At 47.9% G+C, this 22,022-nt stretch overlaps 1 protein-coding gene across 1 annotated transcript in view; it reads right to left on the minus strand.

The window, feature by feature from the left end:
* Nucleotides 1-3,474: 3,474 nt before the first annotated feature.
* The window catches only part of LOC106606645 (uncharacterized), a 43,453-nt gene continuing 24,905 nt past the window's right edge, over nt 3,475-22,022 (minus strand). The window contains exons 9-14 of the mRNA XM_082957442.1: nt 18,440-18,530; nt 17,732-17,924; nt 15,255-15,329; nt 10,058-10,160; nt 8,161-8,264; nt 3,475-5,859 (exon numbers count right to left, since the gene is read on the minus strand). Of these exons, the coding sequence (XP_082813568.1) occupies nt 5,742-5,859; nt 8,161-8,264; nt 10,058-10,160; nt 15,255-15,329; nt 17,732-17,924; nt 18,440-18,530 (684 nt within the window). The 3' untranslated portion in view covers nt 3,475-5,741. The remainder of the gene's footprint in view (nt 5,860-8,160; nt 8,265-10,057; nt 10,161-15,254; nt 15,330-17,731; nt 17,925-18,439; nt 18,531-22,022) is intronic.

The raw sequence follows: 22,022 nt of genomic DNA on the forward strand, positions 1-22,022 counted from the left end.
AATTGAGACGAGCTTAAGTTTTCTTTACTGACCATCATTTTCACTTGTCTGACCGCTTGCATGATGACGAGTTTCTCACACAACTGGCCAATCTGGGTGATGTTTTTTTCTCACCTGAATGATCTGAATCTAGGATTACAGGGACTCTCTGCAACTATATTCAATGTGCGGGACAAAATTGAGGCTATGATTAAGAAGTTGGAGCTCTTCTCTGTCTGCATTAACAAGGACAACACACAGGTCTTTCCATCATTGTATGATTTTTTTGTGTGCAAATGAACTCAAGCTTACGGACAATGTCAAATGTGATAGAGCGAAGCACCTGAGAGAGTTGGGTGCACAATTACGCAAGTACTTTTCCGAAACGGACGACACAAACAACTGGAGTCATTGTCCCTTTCATGCCCTGCCTCCAGTCCACCTACCGATATCTGAACAAGAGAGCCTCATCAAGATTGCAACAAGCGGTTCTGTGAAAATTGAATTTAATCAGAAGCCACTGCCAGATTTCTGGATTGGGCTGCGCTCAGAGTATCCTGTCTTGGCCGGAGAGAAGCCTGTGCTCTCATGGTAGGACTCCACCAACCACAGATCTCAGTTCAGGTGATTAGCCTTGACGTAAGAGGCTAGCATCGTCTTTAGGGTCCGGTTAACCCTCTCCGTCAAGTTCGTTTGGGGATGGTAGCAAGTTTCTGAACAAGCCCCAATGGTTGCAGAGCTCCTTCAGCAGCTGATTTGTGAACTGCGGGCCCCAATTCATATAGGAGGAACTATGGAGTCGCCCATCGAAGGAAGATCTCCTGCCGGAGTATGTTGACTATCTTGGGAGTCTTAGCATCCCGCAGCGGGAAGCGTTTAGCCCACTTTGAACCGTAGTCAACAATAACGAGCAGGTAGTGTTTGCCCTTTTTGCTTCTTGGGAAGGGTCCCGATTAGATTAATGCCCAGCATCTCATCTGGTTCCCTCACGGCAGTGAACTGGAGGAGTCCGGCTGGTTTCCAGTACATGGGCTTGTACTGCTGGCAGACAAGGCAGATCTTTGTGTATGACCTCGTTTATGACTTGGGGCCAGTTAGCTACAGTACCAGCTGTCATGAAGGCAAAGGGTGGCTACTTTGAAAAATATTAAATATATTTTGATTTGTTTAACACCTTTTTTTTTTTGTTACTACTGTACAGGATTCCATAATATTGAATCATGTTGTAATCATAGTTTTGATGTCTTCATTATTATTCTACAATGTAGAAAATAGTAAAAAATAAAAGAAAAACCCATGAATGAATAGGTGTGTCCAAACCTTGGACTGGTTCTGTATAAACTTGATTTTGAATAGGCCCAAAGTTGTCACAAAGGCTGTCTTCTGCTCGCTAGCAGGATCCGTCTTCACCAGCCAGTAGCCGTTAAGAGGTCCAAGGAACTGAAGAGCTTTGCTCCATGCAGCGACTCAAGGATTTCCTGGGAGGTTAAGGCATGGGATGGGCATCCAGGTGTTTTTAATTCAGACCTCGCTAGTCAACACAGAATCAACCAGCTTTATTGGTGATAGGCGATAAGCCTTCTTCCTGATTGGCTGTTCATCTGTGGTTAGGATAGTGTGGGTCACCACCTGTCTATACAGACCTTTGGCCATTGGTGCAGGACATTGGTGGATGTGTCCAGAGGAGCCTTTTCCTGTCCCTCAGATGGTCACGGGGGGGGGGGGGGGGGGGTACTGCAAGATAGAGCCATACCGCTGACAATGCTTCACAGCTGGGCTCATCCGATCTGCCCTGGAGAAAAGGATGGTACTCCTGCCATCCGTCATGTTGCACGCCTGTCTGGAAGTTGAGTAATGTGCCAGACCCAGCACAGTAGGGAAGGACAGACCCAGCACAGTAGGGAAGGACAGACCCAGCACAGTAGGGCAAGACAGACCCAGCACAGCACAGTAGGGCAGGACAGACCCAGCACAGTAGGGAAGGACAGACCCAACCCGCCACGTTACAGTAACAGAACCCACCGCGTTACAGTAACACAGAACCCACAGCATTACAGTAACACAGAACCCACCGCGTTACAGTAACAGAACCCACCGCGTTACAGTAACAGAACCCGCAGTGTTACAGTAACACAGAACCCACAGCATTACAGTAACACAGAACCCACAGCATTACAGTAACACAGAACCCGCAGCGATACAGTAACACAGAACCCGCCGCGTTACAGTAACACAGAACCCGCCGCGTTACAGTAACACAGAACCCGCAGCGTTACAGTAACAGAACCCACCGCGTTACAGTAACACAGAACCCACCGCGATACAGTAACACAGAACCCGCCGCGTTACAGTAACAGAACCCACCGCGTTACAGTAACACAGAACCCGCAGCGATACAGTAACACAGAACCCGCCGCGTTACAGTAACACAGAACCCGCCGCGTTACAGTAACACAGAACCCGCAGCGTTACAGTAACACAGAACCCGCAGCGTTACAGTAACACAGAACCCGCCGCGTTACAGTAACACAGAACCCGCCGCGTTACAGTAACACAGAACCCGCAGCGTTACAGTAACACAGAACCCGCCGCGTTACAGTAACACAGAACCCGCCGCGTTACAGTAACACAGAACCCGCCGCGTTACAGTAACAGAACCCGCAGCGTTACAGTAACACAGAACCCACCGCGTTACAGTAACACAGAACCCGCCGCGTTACAGTAACACAGAACCCGCAGCGTTACAGTAACACAGAACCCACCGCGTTACAGTAACACAGAACCCGCCGCGTTACAGTAACACAGAACCCGCAGCGATACAGTAACACAGAACCCGCCGCGTTACAGTAACACAGAACCCGCCGCGTTACAGTAACACAGAACCCGCAGCGATACAGTAACACAGAACCCGCCGCGTTACAGTAACACAGAACCCGCCGCGATACAGTAACACAGAACCCGTCGCGATACAGTAACACAGAACCCGTCGCGATACAGTAACACAGAACCCGCAGCGATACAGTAACACAGAACCCACAGCGATACAGTAACACAGAACCCGGCAGCGATACAGTAACACAGAACCCGCCGCGTTACACTAACACAGAATTCCTCACCGTTCTCATGATCATTGCAACTCCACGAGGTGAGATCTTGCATGGAGCCCCAGGCCGAGGGAGATTGACAGTTCTTTTTTTTTTTGCGTTTTTCTGGATTTTTGTTGTTGTTATTCTGTCTCTCACTGTTCAAATAAACCTACTATTAAAATTATAGACTGATCCTTTCTTTGTCAGTGGGCAAACGTACAAAATCAGCAGGGGATCAAATACTCCCCCCCCCTCACTGTTAGAGGAGAGGATTAGGTCCTAGTCACGACTGAGTAATTAGACATGAGAGAAGAGATGTCTTAACTAAAATGTATATTTCTTAAAATGTCAGTGTCAAAACAGTAACGTGTTCATATACTACAACACTAATTAAATAACACAAGTAAAATAAATCTGAAAGATCATTTTAATGATTCATGGAATGTGTCTGTAACCAAAAGACTTTGGAAAAACAAGTCAAGTAGTAACATTATGCCATTCAGATCAAAGTAGGTAAAGTCATGTTAACGGATAGGAAATTAAGTGTTCAGAAAAGCTATTTTGCAGGCAGCCATGGTAGAACAGGAGGCTGAGGTTAAACTACTAAACACTGCCATCACGTGCAGTAGTGAAATGACAATAGAAATGACAGTCTCAACAGAACAAATTAAAAACCAGACATAACCTTGTCTAGTCTAAATCACTGCGTATTATGGTTTTCAGCTAGTTTAGTTGTCTTCCCATCGTCCAATCAGTTCTAGCTTTGGCGTATTATTCTCTTTATTATAGATTAATACACTTCTTTTGGTCCCAAAATTAAGTCTTTAAAATAAAATAAAAAGTGGTGCACTTTGATGTGAAAACAGACACTAAAACATAAACACAATTTAACAAATCTCCCTCTCAAAATTCTGTAACACATTGAACTAATGAAAAACATCAAAAGACAATTCCTGATAACAATACAGTAAGGAAAGCTGTTGATTCAACCATATTTGTAACCAGGTTTCCATCCAACCTTTTCATGCCAGTAAAGTACATGTAAAGTCACAACAGGTCTGATGCAAAACATTTTCGGGTTAACTTCCCAAATGTCGACAAAACATGAAACCAGCCGGATTTTACGCGCAAATATTGATTATAATAACCATCATTTCTACGTTAACTTGGGAGTCACAGTTGTGTGGTCATCCCACTACGACTCAATGGGAACCCATACAGGTTATTAAACTAATGAAATAAGTCATGATGAACTTCACAGGGTGGTGAAAGTCCACGGTGATGAGCTCGATGCTCCTTTCCAATAAATATCCAGGGTCTGATTCTGCTCACATGATGATCGATGCTCGACTGCCGTTTGACAAATAAAATGATTATCTTTTGTCCATAATAATAATAATTATATTAATAATTATAAATCTCATGTAGGCTAACCGTGTGTCCAGCCAGCAGCCCTGTATCTGCACGCTGTCGGCTGTCAGCTAGAGAGCACGTAAAAACACGCTTTATAACGGAAACATTTATTATGAAAGAAAAATGTCAAAATCGCAAAAAAAGTATTTTCATGTGCACTATGTAATCACGCACAGCCCGTTATCTACAACTAGTCAATTTGATGGAAACACAGTCCGTTATCTGCAACTAGTCAATTTGATGGAAACAGCCCGTTATCTGCAACTAGTCAATTTGATGGAAACACAGCCCGTTATCTACAACTAGTCAATTTGATGGAAACACAGCCCGTTATCTACAACTAGTCAATTTGATGGAAACACAGCCCGTTATCTGCAACTAGTCAATTTGATGGAAACACAGCCCGTTATCTACAACTAGTCAATTTGATGGAAACACAGCCCGTTATCTACAACTAGTCAATTTGATGGAAACACAGCCCGTTATCTGCAACTAGTCAATTTGATGGAAACACAGCCCGTTATCTGCAACTAGTCAATTTGATGGAAACACAGCCCGTTATCTACAACTAGTCAATTTGATGGAAACACAGCCCGTTATCTGCAACTAGTCAATTTGATGGAAACACAGCCCGTTATCTACAACTAGTCAATTTGATGGAAACACAACCCGTTATCTACAACTAGTCAATTTGATGGAAACACAGCTAGTGGAAGAAGAAGAAAAAAGATTTGGAAAAACAAAACGTCTCCGTCTTCCATAATGAATATCCACATTAACTCCCCTAATGAGGACTAATGTTGTGAACAGAGACATGTAGTTTGACAATAGCATCCATACAGGCAACCAATATAATCAAGGCTTTCTCCAATATAAAGTGAATGAGAACATAGTTGGGGGCATTTCAGTACAGGTTCCCATTGGTAAGGTGCTATAGAAGCCTGCCGTGATTCTGTCCCAGCGATGTAATTCCCCCCAAAAAAACTGGATTAGCAAATTAACCAGCTAATTTTTGAAAAACAACAGCGACATATAACTTCATTTTCTAGTTGATTAAGAAAGCTACATTTGTTTATTGGTTGTTGAGTCAATTATAACTTATCGATTTTAAGTCTATATATATATATATATATATATATATATATATATATATATATCACTTTTTATTTTCTTTTTTAAAGCATATTTGAAAAGTAAGCTGGGGGGGGGGGGGGAAACTAATTGCTCCAGTTTCCAGGACCAGGTTATTGGTGTGTCTGTTGTTCACTTGTTGACCTTGTCCCTGTCGATGCCCTTGTGTTGTGGCACATGTCTGAAGATGCAGGTATTGTATCGAACACAGCCTGTGGTTCTCCAGAAGTAACACTCCTGACTCTTCTCTCTGTAAAAACACACAGACAAGCGCTTCAGAATACACACACTGAAATGTCACTTAGTGACTGACAGCTGCTGATGTTAAAAAGGGCTTTAGAAAATAAACATTGGATTTTTATAAACTCAGGCGGCGATTGGGGGGGGGGGGGTCTGTTAGAATAGTAGGATACACAAGGTGCCATTTTGAAAATGTCGTTGTGCATCAGTAGTTTTTCTCTTGTTATGTCAGTCACTGACAATTACTCAATTAGCCAAGTCAGGAAACATTGTTTTAGATTGGTAAGTTAGTCTAGTCAGCTATCTAAACTTGTAGTAAACATGGTCGAGTTACCGACCGGAGGGCCCCCACTGATTTTGATAGTCATATCACTAAAAACTGCAAACGTTTCTCTAAAGCCTACGGCAAAATGTATAGAATTGCATGAAATTTGTTAAAATGCTGAATCTTCTCTCCACCCCATGGTAAAAATGTGTAGAATTGCACGAAATGAACTCTAAAAATAAAAGAATAATCTCTCCACTGTCAAGAGGTGGGCTGCTAAAATGTTTTGCTCCAAATGTGGTGGGGTCTGCACATGTGGATACGCACAACTATGGCCCCTCATGATGAGTTCAGATTTTGTGGCCCCCGTTAAAACCCTCCTGCCGCGGAGGGTCTTTCTTTGTACGAGTCTCTCTATGTGAATCAGATTATGGGAGCTCTGACCGCGTCAGATGCCAATTACACCCCCCCCCCCTCCCCCCGATTGTCCTGGAGAATGTTGTCGGAAGTTCTCTCAGAAAAGTTCTCACTTTACATTTACGCGCCATGTCTGACCATTATTGCAGAGAGATTGCTCGCTGGCAGTGTGGGGGGGGGGGGGGGGAATCTGAGGTGTTGGAATTGGGAGTGCTGCTCCTGTGCCTCCACAATATCAATAGTCATGACTTTCCCTCCTGGATTAAAGAGAGAATCCCCTCTTTCTCTCTTACTCTCACGTAAAAAAACTCTCTGGACCTGCAGTATTGAACTAAAGGAATCTGATGTGTGTAGAGAAGAGAAATCTGCCGCCAAAACGCCAACATCTAAAAGCGGATAATGAAACAATATTTCTAACATAAAGAATGTGGGAAATGGTTGGTGGGGATGGAAACAACAATTAATGTCATATCATTTAGCATGCCGTGATGTCATATCAAGATAACTGTCATCTTTAAGAGCGTTCACAATGTTTTACATCTAAATGTTGTAAAGCGTATATGATTAAATATGAAACTATGTGAAAAGATCATGTGAATTTAGCCTTCTAAAATTAGATAATTGTCATAAAGTTTTACCCAGTCAGTAACCACGCCCACGTGAACACAGACATTATGCCAAAAAGGAACGTCCCCCCTTTTTCCAGAGTGCATAAAAGGACTGCTAATGACGTATCCAGTCTAACGAACTCAAGAGACAAAGAAGCCTACTACAACTGAGGACATTGTGACGGACGAGTGGTTTCAACAGAGAGTTACGTCGAACTACTCTCCAGAGACGGACGAGTGGTTTCAACAGAGAGATGACAAACGGCATACAAGTGGAAATATATGTGTTGCATTTCTTTTAGAATGAGCGGTCGTTCATCTGCAAACTATTCATTTTTCATGAGCATAGCTTCCACATCTATGTATCAGCCCACTTTGTCTCTCCCTCTCTCTTTATCGTACACCTTCCATTGTGTAACAAGCCGTCATATCGGGTTAGTCCACTAGGGACTTTTCATTGTGTAACAAGCCGTCATATTGGGTTAGTCCACTAGGGGCTTTTCATTGTGTAACAAGCCGTCATATCGGTTTAGTCCACTAGGGACTTTTCATTGTGTAACAAGCCGTCATATCGGGTTAGTCCGCTAGTGACTTTTCATTGAATTATGTTAGTAATCAATTCAACGTATACCGTGTGTGTTTATGTATCTGTGTGATTATTTAGTTCGTTAGTAAATAAATAAGCCAATTTGTGTATCACTGAATCATCATTTAGACTAGGGTTCGTGCAGATATCCAAGTATTTTGCGACGTTCAGAATGAGACTGATATGAGGTAATAAATGATTAATGGATGACTGGTATGCTAATTATATATTCTGATATATTCTTGAGTTCATTCTGGAAACGGTAACTCATTAAAACAAACTTTATCCGTGGTGCCCCAAGTTACTAATGAGTTAATTGTTACATGATTCATTTAATCCCGTAATAACTCAGTTGATGTGATAAAATAGCCGTCATCACATGAATGATAAGAGACGTCACGACAACAAGAGGCCGGGTGTGTGTTTCCTACTCACGGTGCGTTGGTGAGGGTGAAAGCTAATTGGGACAAGCCCAGTTTCTTCTGCATCACTCTGTCAGGGTGCCGGACAGCCAGCATCACTCCGTTCAACACCTCACCCTAGACAGACAAGACACAGAGACAGACTTTAAAACAGCTGGAGACTCGGTGTTGGCTGACAGAACCAAGTTTCCTGGACAACCATCTCTGCAAATCTAGTGTTGACAGGCTGATATATGACAGAGAACTATATAAATATATAAATGACAGACCGACAGTAACAGACAGAGACAGACGTACGGCGGCTACAGACCGTAAAAGGAGTACAGCCATAGACAGACAGTGACAGACAGTAACAGGCATAACAGACAGCAACAGGCAGCAACAGACAGTAGTAACCGACAGCAACAGACAGTAGTAACAGTAGTAACCCACAGCAACAGACAGCGGCAGCAGTAACCGGCAGCAACAGGAAGCAGTAACCGGCAGCAACAGGAAACAGTAACCGGCAGCAACAGGAAGCAGTAACCGGCAGCAACAGGAAGCAGTAACCGGCAGCAACAGGAAGCAGTAAACGGCAGCAACAGGAAGCAGTAAACGGCAGCAACAGGAAGCAGTAACCGACATTTAGTGGGTGACCCAGTCTCCACCCCATCGTTTAGTGGGTGACCCAGTCTCCACCCCATCGTTTAGTGGGTGACCCAGTCTCCACCCCATCGTTTAGTGGGTGACCCAGTCTCCACCCCATCGTTTAGTGGGTGACCCAGTCTCCACCCCATCGTTTAGTGGGTGACCCAGTCTCCACCCCATCGTTTAGTGGGCGACCCAGTCTCCACCCCATCGTTTAGTGGGCGACCCAGTCTCCACCTCATCGTTTAGTGGGGCCCGTCCCACCCCAGTCTCCACCCATCGTTTAGTGGGTGACCCAGTCTCCACCCCAGTCTCCACCCCATCGTTTAGTGGGTGACCCAGTCTCCACCTCATCGTGTGGGTGCCCAGTCTCCACCCCAGTCTCCACCCCATCGTTTAGTGGGTGACCCAGTCTCCACCCCGCTCCCCCATCGTTTAGTGGGTGACCCAGTCTCCACCTCATCGTTTAGTGGGTGACCCAGTCTCCACCCCATCGTTTAGTGGGTGACCCAGTCTCCACCCCATCGTTTAGTGGGTGACCCAGTCTCCACCCCAGTCTCCACCCATCGTTTAGTGGGTGACCCAGTCTCCACCCCAGTCTCCACCCCATCGTTTAGTGGGTGACCCAGTCTCCACCCCATCGTTTAGTGGGTGACCCAGTCTCCACCTCATCGTTTAGTGGGTGACCCAGTCTCCACCCCAGTCTCCACCCCAGTCTCCACCCCATCGTTTAGTGGGTGACCCAGTCTCCACCTCATCGTTTAGTGGGTGACCCAGTCTCCACCCCATCGTTTAGTGGGTGACCCAGTCTCCACCCCATCGTTTAGTGGGTGACCCAGTCTCCACCCCATCGTTTAGTGGGTGACCCAGTCTCCACCCCATCGTTTAGTGGGTGACCCAGTCTCCACCCCATCGTTTAGTGGGTGACCCAGTCTCCACCCCATCGTTTAGTGGGTGACCCAGTCTCCACCCCATCGTTTAGTGGGTGACCCAGTCTCCACCCCATCGTTTAGTGGGTGACCCAGTCTCCACCCCATCGTTTAGTGGGTGACCCAGTTGTTACAATTTTGAAAGTGGTGTAGTGTCAGACAGAGGGGTGCAGACAGAGTCGTGCAGACAGAGGCCTGCAGACAGAGGCGTGCAGACAGAGAACCTGCAGACAGAGGGGTGCAGACAGAGGGGTGCAGACAGAGACCTGCAGACAGAGGCGTGCAGACAGAGACCTGCAGACAGACGCCTGCAGACAGAGACTTGCAGACAGACGCCTGCAGACAGAGACTTACATGTAGAGTCCTGATGGCTCTCTCACAGTGGTCCATGTTGGTGTAGTTGATAAATGCACAGTTGGAAGAGCGTAAGATCTTGATACTGTGGATAGTCCCAGCACTGACAGAGACAGAGAGACAGTCCATTAACGGTCTTCAGGTCATCCTACTGTCTTATGTTACAGTATAAATAGATAGAAGCCAGGGGCAAGACGTGTTTGCCTCAGCTGAACAGGCTGGTTATGTGCTGCTAGAGGACGTGTTTGCCTCAGCTGAACAGGCTGGTTATGTGCTGCAGAGGACGTGTTTGCCTCAGCTGAACAGGCTGGTTATGTGCTGCGAGAGGACGTGTTTGCCTCAGCTGAACAGGCTGGTTATGTGCTGCTAGAGGACGTGTTTGCCTCAGCTGAACCAGGCTGGTTATGTGCTGCTAGAGGACGTGTTTGCCTCAGCTGAACAGGCTGGTTATGTGCTGCTAGAGGACGTGTTTGCCTCAGCTGAACAGGCTGGTTATGTGCTGCTAGAGGACGTGTTTGCCTCAGCTGAACCAGGCTGGTTATGTGCTGCTAGAGGACGTGTTTGCCTCAGCTGAACCAGGCTGGTTATGTGCTGCTAGAGGACGTGTTTGCCTCAGCTGAACCAGGCTGGTTATGTGCTGCTAGAGGACGTGTTTGCCTCAGCTGAACCAGGCTGGTTATGTGCTGCTAGAGGACGTGTTTGCCTCAGCTGAACCAGGCTGGTTATGTGCTGCTAGAGGACGTGTTTGCCTCAGCCGAACAGGCTGGTTATGTGCTGCTAGAGGACGTGTTTGCCTCAGCCGAACAGGCTGGTTATGTGCTGCTAGAGGACGTGTTTGCCTCAGCCGAACAGGCTGGTTATGTGCTGCTAGAGGACGTGTTTGCCTCAGCCGAACAGGCTGGTTATGTGCTGCTAGGAGGAGGAAGAAACAGAAACAGGAGAAGGACAGGAGAGGTGGAGGAGGAGACAGGAGAGGTGGAGGAGACAGGAGGAGACAGGAGAGGTGGTGGAGGAGACAGGAGAGGTGGAGGAGGAGACAGGAGAGGTGGAGGAGACAGGAGAGGTGGAGGAGGAGACAGGAGAGGTGGTGGAGGAGACAGGAGAGGTGGTGGAGGAGACAGGAGAGGTGGTGGAGGAGACAGGAGAGGTGGAGGAGACAGGAGAGGTGGTGGAGGAGACAGGAGAGGTGGAGGAGGAGACAGGAGAGGTGGAGGAGGAGACAGGAGAGGTGGAGGAGACAGGAGAGGTGGAGGAGACAGGAGAGGTGGTGGAGGAGACAGGAGAGGTGGTGGAGGAGACAGGAGAGGTGGAGGAGGAGACAGGAGAGGTGGAGGAGACAGGAGAGGTGGAGGAGGAGACAGGAGAGGTGGTGGAGGAGACAGGAGAGGTGGTGGAGGAGACAGGAGAGGTGGTGGAGGAGACAGGAGAGGTGGAGGAGACAGGAGAGGTGGAGGAGACAGGAGAGGTGGAGGAGGAGACAGGAGAGGTGGAGGAGGAGACAGGAGAGGTGGAGGAGACAGGAGAGGTGAGGAGACAGGAGTGGAGGAGGAGACAGGAGAGGTGGAGGAGGAGACAGGAGAGGTGGAGGAGGAGACAGGAGAGGTGGAGGAGGAGACAGGAGAGGTGGAGGAGGAGACAGGAGAGGTGGAGGAGGAGACAGGAGAGGTGGAGGAGGAGACAGGAGAGGTGGAGGAGGAGACAGGAGAGGTGGAGGAGACAGGAGAGGTGGAGGAGGAGACAGGAGAGGTGGAGGAGAGGTGGAGGAGAGGTGGAGGAGAGGTGGAGGAGAGGTGGAGGAGAGGTGGAGGAGGAGACAGGAGAGGTGGAGGAGACAGGAGAGGTGGAGGAGAGGTGGAGGAGAGGTGGAGGAGGAGACAGGAGAGGTGGAGGAGGAGACAGGAGAGGTGGAGGAGGAGACAGGAGAGATGGAGGAGGAGACAGGAGAGGTGGAGGAGGAGACAGGAGAGGTGGAGGAGACAGGAGAGGTGGTGGAGGAGACAGGAGAGGTGGAGGAGAGGTGGTGGAGGAGACAGGAGAGGGTGGAGGAGAGGTGAAGGAGGAGACAGGAGAGGTGGTGGAGGAGACAGGAGAGGTGGAGGAGAGGTGGAGGAGACAGGAGAGGTGGAGGAGACAGGAGAGGTGGAGGAGGAGACAGGAGAGGTGGAGGAGGAGACAGGAGAGGTGGAGGAGGAGACAGGAGAGGTGGAGGAGGAGACAGGAGAGGTGGAGGAGGAGACAGGAGAGGTGGAGGAGGAGACAGGAGAGGTAGGAGGAGACAGGAGAGGTGGAGGAGGAGACAGGAGAGGTGGAGGAGGAGACAGGAGAGGTGGAGGAGAGGTGGAGGAGGAGACAGGAGAGGTGGAGGAGGAGACAGGAGAGGTGGAGGAGAGGTGGAGGAGACAGGAGAGGTGGGGAGGAGACAGGAGAGGTGGAGGAGGAGACAGGAGAGGTGGAGGAGGAGACAGGAGAGGTGGTGGAGGAGACAGGAGAGGTGGAGGAGGAGACAGGAGAGGTGGAGGAGGAGACAGGAGAGGTGGTGGAGGAGACAGGAGAGGTGGAGGAGGAGACAGGAGAGGTGGAGGAGGAGACAGGAGAGGTGGAGGGGGGAGGAGACAGGAGAGGTGGAGGAGGAGACAGGAGAGGTGGAGGAGGAGACAGGAGAGGTGGAGGAGGAGACAGGAGAGGTGGAGGAGGAGACAGGAGAGGTGGAGGAGGAGACAGGAGAGGTGGAGGAGGAGACAGGAGAGGTGGAGGAGGAGACAGGAGAGGTGGAGGAGGGACAGGAGAGGTGGAGGAGGAGACAGGAGAGGTGGAGGAGGAGACAGGAGAGGTGGAGGAGGAGACAGGAGAGGTGGAGGAGGAGACAGGAGAGGTGGAGGAGACAGGAGAGGTGGAGGAGGAGACAGGAGAGGTGGAGGAGGAGACAGGAGAGGTGGAGGAGGAGACAGGAGAGGTGGAGGAGGAGACAGGAGAGGTGGAGGAGGAGACAGGAGAGGTGGAGGAGGAGACAGGAGAGGTGGAGGAGGAGACAGGAGAGGTGGAGGAGGAGACAGGAGAGGTGGAGGAGGTGGAGGAGACAGGAGAGGTGGAGGAGGAGACAGGAGAGGTGGAGGAGAGGTGGAGGAGGAGACAGGAGAGGTGGAGGAGGAGACAGGAGAGGTGGAGGAGGAGACAGGAGAGGTGGAGGAGGAGACAGGAGAGGTGGAGGAGGAGACAGGAGAGGTGGAGGAGGAGACAGGAGAGGTGGAGGAGGAGACAGGAGAGGTGGAGGAGGAGACAGGAGAGGTGGAGGAGGAGACAGGAGAGGTGGAGGAGGAGACAGGAGAGGTGGAGGAGGAGACAGGAGAGGTGGAGGAGAGGTGGAGGAGACAGGAGGGGTGGAGGAGAGGTGGAGGAGGAGACAGGAGAGGTGGTGGAGGAGACAGGAGAGGTGGAGGAGAGGTGGAGGAGACAGGAGAGGTGGAGGAGACAGGAGAGGTGGAGGAGGAGACAGGAGAGGTGGAGGAGGAGACAGGAGAGGTGGAGGAGGAGACAGGAGAGGTGGAGGAGGAGACAGGAGAGGTGGAGGAGGAGACAGGAGAGGTGGAGGAGGAGACAGGAGAGGTGGAGGAGGAGACAGGAGAGGTGGGGAGGAGACAGGAGAGGTGGGGAGGAGACAGGAGAGGTGGAGGAGGAGACAGGAGAGGTGGGGAGGGAGAGGTGGAGGAGGAGACAGGAGAGGTGGAGGAGGAGACAGGAGAGGTGGAGGAGGAGACAGGAGAGGTGGAGGAGGAGACAGGAGAGGTGGAGGAGGAGACAGGAGAGGTGGAGGAGGAGACAGGAGAGGTGGTGGAGGAGACAGGAGAGGTGGAGGAGGAGACAGGAGAGGTGGAGGAGGAGACAGGAGAGGTGGAGGAGGAGACAGGAGAGGTGGTGGAGGAGACAGGAGAGGTGGTGGAGGAGACAGGAGAGGTGGAGGAGGAGACAGGAGAGGTGGAGGAGGAGACAGGAGAGGTGGAGGAGACAGGAGAGGTGGAGGAGACAGGAGAGGTGGAGGAGACAGGAGAGGTGGAGGAGGAGACAGGAGAGGTGGAGGAGGAGACAGGAGAGGTGGAGGAGGAGACAGGAGAGGTGGAGGAGGAGACAGGAGAGGTGGAGGAGGAGACAGGAGAGGTGGAGGAGGAGACAGGAGAGGTGGAGGAGGAGACAGGAGAGGTGGAGGAGGAGACAGGAGAGGTGGAGGAGGAGACAGGAGAGGTGGAGGAGGAGACAGGAGAGGTGGAGGAGGAGACAGGAGAGGTGGAGGAGGAGACAGGAGAGGTGGAGGAGGAGGTGGAGGAGAGGTGGAGGAGACAGGAGAGGTGGAGGAGGAGACAGGAGAGGTGGAGGAGAGACAGGAGAGGTGGAGGAGGAGACAGGAGAGGTGGAGGAGGAGACAGGAGAGGTGGAGGAGGAGACAGGAGAGGTGGAGGAGGAGACAGGAGAGGTGGAGGAGGAGACAGGAGAGGTGGAGGAGGAGACAGGAGAGGTGGAGGAGGAGACAGGAGAGGTGGAGGAGGAGACAGGAGAGGTGGAGGAGGAGACAGGAGAGGTGGAGGAGGAGACAGGAGAGGTGGAGGAGGAGACAGGAGAGGTGGAGGAGGAGACAGGAGAGGTGGAGGAGGAGACAGGAGAGGTGGAGGAGACAGGAGAGGTGGAGGAGAGCAGGAGAGGTAGGAGACAGGAGAGGTGGTGGAGGAGACAGGAGAGGTGGAGGAGACGGTGGAGGAGATAGGAGAGGTGGAGGAGGAGACAGGAGAGGTGGAGGAGACAGGAGAGGTGGAGGAGGAGACAGGAGAGGTGGAGGAGGAGACAGGAGAGGTGGAGGAGGAGACAGGAGAGGTGGAGGAGGAGACAGGAGAGGTGGAGGAGGAGACAGGAGAGGTGGAGGAGGAGACAGGAGAGGTGGAGGAGGAGACAGGAGAGGTGGAGGAGGAGACAGGAGAGGTGGAGGAGGAGACAGGAGAGGTGGAGGAGAGGTGGGAGGAGACAGGAGAGGTGGAGGAGGAGACAGGAGAGGTGAGGAGGAGACAGGAGAGGTGGAGGAGGAGACAGGAGAGGTGGAGGAGGAGACAGGAGAGGTGGAGGAGGAGACAGGAGAGGTGGAGGAGGAGACAGGAGAGGTGGAGGAGACAGGAGAGGTGGAGGAGGAGACAGGAGAGATGGAGAATGTTACTACCTGCTGAAGAGGCTGTGTAGCATTGGTTGTGTTGTGTTGGGCCCCAAGCAGCCAACATATACAGGAAAGAGATTGCTGTGGAGACAGAAACAAGTCAGATGAAAAGTAATTTCAACAGTCCCCAGCTCTCAGACTCAAAGCTACAAATCAACAGTCCCCAGCTCTCAGACTCAAAGCTACAAATCAACAGTCCCCAGCTCTCAGACTCAAAGCTACAAATCAACAGTCCCCAGCTCTCAGACTCAAAGCTACAAATCAACAGTCCCCAGCTCTCAGACTCAAAGCTACAAATCAACAGTCCCCAGCTCTCAGACTCAAAGCTACAAATCAACAGTCCCCAGCTCTCAGACTCAAAGCTACAAATCAACAGTCCCCAGCTCTCAGACTCAAAGCTACAAATCAACAGTCCCCAGCTCTCAGACTCAAAGCTACAAATCAACAGTCCCCAGCTCTCAGACTCAAAGCTACAAATCAACAGTCCCCAGCTCTCAGACTCAAAGCTACAAATCAACAGTCCCCAGCTCTCAGACTCAAAGCTACAAATCAACAGTCCCCAGCTCTCAGACTCAAAGCTACAAATCAACAGTCCCCAGCTCTCAGACTCAAAGCTACAAATCAACAGTCCCCAGCTCTCAGACTCAAAGCTACAAATCAACAGTCCCCAGCTCTCAGACTCAAAGCTACAAATCAACAGTCCCCAGCTCTCAGACTCAAAGCTACAAATCAACAGTCCCCAGCTCTCAGACTCAAAGCTACAAATCAACAGTCCCCAGCTCTCAGACTCAAAGCTAAAGCTGATCTCTGTGTCCCAAATCGTACCTGATCCCCTAGTTGGTGCACTACGTAGTGCCTAATAAAGGAGATAGGGTGCTATAACAGAAAGCCCTAGACTCTTACTGTATTATAGCCATGCTAGGGCTTGCCAGAGTCACCCTTCAAACGGGGCTCGCCAGGGTAACCCTTCAAACGGGGCTCGCCAGGGTAACCATTCAAACGGGGCTCGCCAGCAAAACCATTCAAACGGGGCTCGCCAGCAAAAACCATTCAAACGGGGCTCGCACAGGGTAACCATTCAAACGGGGCTCGCCAGCAAAAACCATTCAAACGGGGCTCGCCAGGGTAACCATTCAAACGGGGCTCGCCAGCAAAAACCATTCAAACGGGGCTCGCCAGCGGTAACCCTTCAAACGGGGCTCGCCAGGGTAACCCTTCAAACGGGGCTCGCCAGGGTAACCATTCAAACGGGGCTCGCCAGCGAAAACCATTCAAACGGGGCTCGCCAGGGTAACCCTTCAAAATAGATGTGTGCCACACAAAAAAAGTCAAGTACGAGCAAACGTGCATGTTGTAATTTATAGCAAAAATAATTGCTGTCGTTGCTATTTTCTAAGTATTTCTGCTGTTTCATAGCTGGTATCTAATCACACAAAAAAACTACAAATCCCATACAGCAACAGTACCTGGAGGGGGAGGAGGGAGGGGGAATGCACACAGGCATAGAAGTAAATTTACCTGCCAGTCTACTGAAGTGTGTTTGTCATTGTGTCCCAAGGCGATTTAAAATTGTGTTGTTCACACACTACGTTGTTTTTCCGATGTTAGTTTGAGCTGGTTCAACTGCTCACCAAGAGACTGACAAGACTGAGTGATACCGACTTTAATTAAAGGACCAGCTAAACATTTTTCCTTCACCTAAGTGACTCAAATATTTGGGGTGGGTACATTGTGTTTGATTGAGCACAAAACACTCCAAAAACCGTTTTCATGAACTCTTGTCATTTCTAAATCATAAAAACACCTCTTTATCAAATACTTTCATTGTGCTCCTAAATATTGGTGTGTTGCTACATTTTTAAATTTAGGAACTTGTGCTTCATGTAAAGAATTTCAGCGCAAGAGACCTGAAGTAATGATATACAGTACCATTTAAAACTTGACACACCTACTCATTGAAGGGTTTCTCTTTATTTTAATTATTTTTTTTATTTTTTTATTGAATATTTAAAAACATACAATATACTTGCAGTGCAGCCACTCAACAACTATATCACAATCATCTAACAGACTCCCAGCCAGAGCGACACACAGGAGTAACCAGGGTCAGAAAGGGGTATCTTCTGTATACCACCACTACGTTGTCACAACTGATTGGCTCAAACGCATTAAGGAAAAAAAAAATCCACATATTAACAAGGCACACCTGTTAATTGAAATGCATTCCAGGTGACTACCTCATGAAGCTGGTTGAGAGAATGCCAAGAATGTGTAAAGCTGTCATGAAGGTAAACGGTGGCTACTTTGAAAAATATATTTTGATTTATTTAACACTTTTTTTGGTTACTACATGATTCCATATGTGTTATTTCATAGTTTTGATGTCTTCACTGTTATTCTACAATGTAGAAAATAGTAAAAAATAAAGAAAAACGCTGGAATGAGTAGGTGTGTGCAAACTTTTGACTGGTACTGTATCTCACCTTGTACTCCCTCCTGGTGCATCATGGTGTACAGGGCCTGGGATAGGGGATCTGGGTTTAGGGCCTGGGGTAGTGGATCTGGGTTTAGGTCTGGTTTGGAGGAGAGGTTTAGGTCTGGGGCCCACTCCCTCCCACGTCGCACTGTCCTCCGCTGAGGTAGCAGCCGCAGGAAGGTCATTACTACCATATTCATCTATGGGGAGACACACACACACAGAGAGAGACACACACACACAGAGAGAGACACACACACAGAGAGACAGAGAGAGCGACCCACAGAGAGAGCGACCCACAGAGAGAGCGACCCACAGAGAGAGCGACCCACAGAGAGAGCGACACACAGAGAGCGACACAGAGAGAGCGACACACAGAGAGCGACACACAGAGAGCGACACACAGAGAGCGACACACACACAGAGAGCGACACACACAGAGAGCGACACACACAGAGAGCGAGCGACACACAGAGAGAGAGAGAGAGAGACAGAGAGGAGAGAGACAGAGAGAAGAGAGCGGAGCAGGAGAGCAGAGAGAGAGAGAGATACACAAGTTAAAATACCAGATATTCAAAAGGTGTTATCTTTATGAATTGGGGGACATTAACCGAGTCCCAGATCGGTTTGTGCCGTTGCGACAACGCATTGTCATATTGGCAAGACAGCACAAACTGTTGTGGGACTCGGGCTACTGTTAAGTCTAGTTGTTTACCTTCAATACCAGACAGGACATTAAGCGTCTTCTCAAAGTCTCCATGGGCAATCAGCGCATTAGAGCTCTGCTCACGAGTAAATCCCATTTCCTAGGATGAAAAAAAAAAAACACACCACACATCCAAATCAGCAACATTTACATTTGACATTTTACGTCATTTAGCAAACGCTCTTATCCAGAGCGACTTACAGATTGGTGCATTCACCAGCACGTTAGAGAGGTTATAATAGGATGGTGCGTTGGGTAGACAGTACCTCTGGAGAGCCCTGTGGGCGCTGCAGTCATTTATTAGTCAACTAAAATAGGTACACAAGCGTCACACACACACACACACACACACACACACACACACACACACGCAGGTGGAAAGAGACAGAGATATTCTATGCATCTTATTTAATGACACCCTATGGCAGGTAATGGAAGAGATACTGCACTACAGAAAGCATTATAAACTGGAATTAATTCAGAGGTCTGAGAAAACAACTGGACTAGGACTTCAAGAAACAGCAGAGGGAGCAACCCCCATCTTATCCTCATCGACGAGAATGCAGCGCAAGTGGAAAACTTCAAGTTCCTCGCCGTACACATCACGGACAATCTGAAATCGTAGGCGCAACAGCGCCTACTCAACCTCAGGAGGCTGAAGAAATTTGGCTTGGCACCTAAAACCCTCAAAAACTTTTACAGATGCACAATTGACAGCATCCTGTCGGGCTGTATCACCGCCTGGTACGGCAACTTGCACCGCCCGCAACCGCAGGGCTCTCCAGAGGGTGGTGCGGGGGAAAACTACCCGCCTTCCAGGAGACCTACAGCACCCAATGTCACAGGAAGGCCAAAAAGATCAAGGACAACAACCACCCGAGCCACTGCCTGTTCACCCCGCTATCATCCAGAAGGCGAGGTCAGTACAGCGGCATCAAAGCTGGAACCGAGAGACTGAAAAACAGCTTCTATCTCAAGGCCATCAGACTGTTAAACAGCTTCTATCTCCAGGCCATCAGACTGTTAAACAGCTTCTATCTCAAGGCCATCAGACTGTTAAACAGCTTCTACCTCCAGGCCATCAGACTGTTAACTTCTTTGGGATAGGGTGCGGTATTTTGACATCCGGATGAAAAGCGTGCCGAAAGTAAACTGCCTGCTACTCAGGCCCAGAAGCTAGTATATGCATATAATTGGTAGATTTGGATAGAAACACATTCTAAAACTGTTAAAATAATGTCTGTGAGTATAACAGAACTGAAATGGCAGGCGAAACCACGAGGTCAAACCATCCCCCCCAAAAAATACATTCATTCTACCACCGATTTCAATAGCTGGCACTTTTATAATAGGGCGAAATCGTGCCTGATTGCAAATTCCTAGGGCTTCCACTAGATGTCAACAGTCTTTAGAAAGAGTTTCAGGCTGGTTTTTGGAAAAATGAGTATGAGAAATAGTTTTTCTAAGGGCTCCCATTTTGGCTGTAGTGTTTCCATGCGGATGGCCGAGATAGCGCGTTCTTTTTGTTTATCTCCAGTAAAGACAATAACGATTCTCCGTCTTAAATTTTATAGTTTATTTGCGTATTAGGGTACCTATTGTTTGATTATAAACATTGATTGAGTTGTTTGGATAAGTTTATAAGTTTATTGTTAACGTTTGGGATTCATTTTGTATGCATTTTGAAGGACGGAAACCGAGTGGATTATTGACTAAAGCACGCCAGCTAAACTGAGTTTTTATGGTTATAAAGAAAGACAATCGAACAAAAAGGGCCATTTGTAATATAAATGGGACCTTTTGTAGTGCCAACAGAAGAAGACCTTCAAAAGGTAAGGCATATATTATATCGCTGTTTCTGACTTACGTGTCGCAACTCCTTGGTTGAAAATGATTTGTTATGCATTTGTGTGCTGCGCACTGTCCTCAGATAATCGCATGGTTTGCTTTCGCCATAAATCCTTGTAGAAATCTGAGATGGCGGCTGGATTAACAACAAATGAATCTTTATTTTGATGTATTGCACTTGTGAGTTCATGAAAGTTAAAAATGTATAGTAATTTAATTTGAATTTGGCGCTCTGCAATTTCACAGGAAATTGTCGAAATGGGACGGTAGCGTCCCACTAATCCACAAGAAGTAAAATAGCCATCAATAGCACATTAGAGGCTGCTGCCCTATATACACAGACTTGAAATCACTGGCCACTTTAATAAATTGGAACACTAGTCACTAAGAATGTTTACATATTTTGCATTACTCATCTCATATGTATATAATGTATTCTATCCTACTGTATCTGTCGCTCTGACATTGCACACCCAAATATTTATATATTCTAAATTCCATTCCTTTAGATGTATTGTGAAATTGTTAGATATTACTATAATAAACACAAGCATTTCGCGACACCCACAGTATCATCTGCTAATCACGTGTATGTGACTAATAAAATGTGATTGTTTTGATGTTGACAGAATGAATTCAGGAGGAAACAAGGTTCACAGTTAAGAACATTTATCAAAAGGAAACTTTTAAATTGAGGCGAAATTAAAAAAAAAAAATTATGTAAAACAAATTTGGAAAAAGCCAGTTTAAGAGTAAAGGGGCAAGACATATTTTAGGGAGATAAGGTTCCATCAACTTTTCAGTTGGATAAAAGGATAGCTACTCTATAGTCACTGCTTTCATGTCTTTATTCAGATCCATAGGTTTACAGAGAGTTATGTATCACCCAATCAAAATGTTATGATTCCAAGGTGGAAGTTAACAAAATTTGAAGCAGCTTGAAAACCTAGCCACTTGAATACTAGCGCTTTCTCATTATACCCCACTACAATTCGGCTTCTCTGCGAATCATTCCACTGAGAGCTAACTTGTATTTTTTTTGGGAGAAGGTTAAATTGAAACTTGACAAAAAGGGGAAGTGGTAAGAGCTGTGTTAATAAAAATGTGCAAAAAAAGTATTTGATATTGTAAAAATCACAGAATCCTACTCTCTAAACTAGCAAAGATGAATTTCTCCCCCCCAAAATGCTTTAAAATGGATGGATTCATATTTATCTGTCAGAATATAGTACGGTAGAATCATAGAGTTTCGTTATCTGGTAACGGGGGTCCCACAGGGATCCGTCATAGGACCTTTACCCTTTACCTTTATAGCTTATATATATATAAATTACCTGCATGTGTGCCATGGTGTTGATATACAAATGTATGTAGATTATACTGTTACAGTGCCTTCAGAAACCCCTTCGACTTATTCCACATTTTGTTGTGTTACAGCCGGAATTCAAAATGGATTAAATATATTTATTTTAAAAATCACCCATTTACACACAATAACCCTTAATGACAAAGTGAAAACATGTTTAGATATTTTTTTGCAAATTTACCAAAATTGAAATACAGAAATTGAATTTACATAAAATATTCACCCCTCAGTCAATACTCTGTAGAAGGACCTTTGGCAGCGACTACAGCTGTGAGTCTTTCTGGGTAAGTCTCGAAGAGCTTTCCACACCTGGATCGTTTGCCCATAACTCTTTTCAAAAATCTTCAAGCTGTGTCAAATTGGTTGTTGATCATTGCT

The sequence above is a fragment of the Salmo salar genome, chromosome 01 (assembly GCF_965601325.2).
Source record: "Salmo salar chromosome 01, fSalSal1, whole genome shotgun sequence".
Classification (NCBI taxonomy): domain Eukaryota; kingdom Metazoa; phylum Chordata; class Actinopteri; order Salmoniformes; family Salmonidae; genus Salmo; species Salmo salar.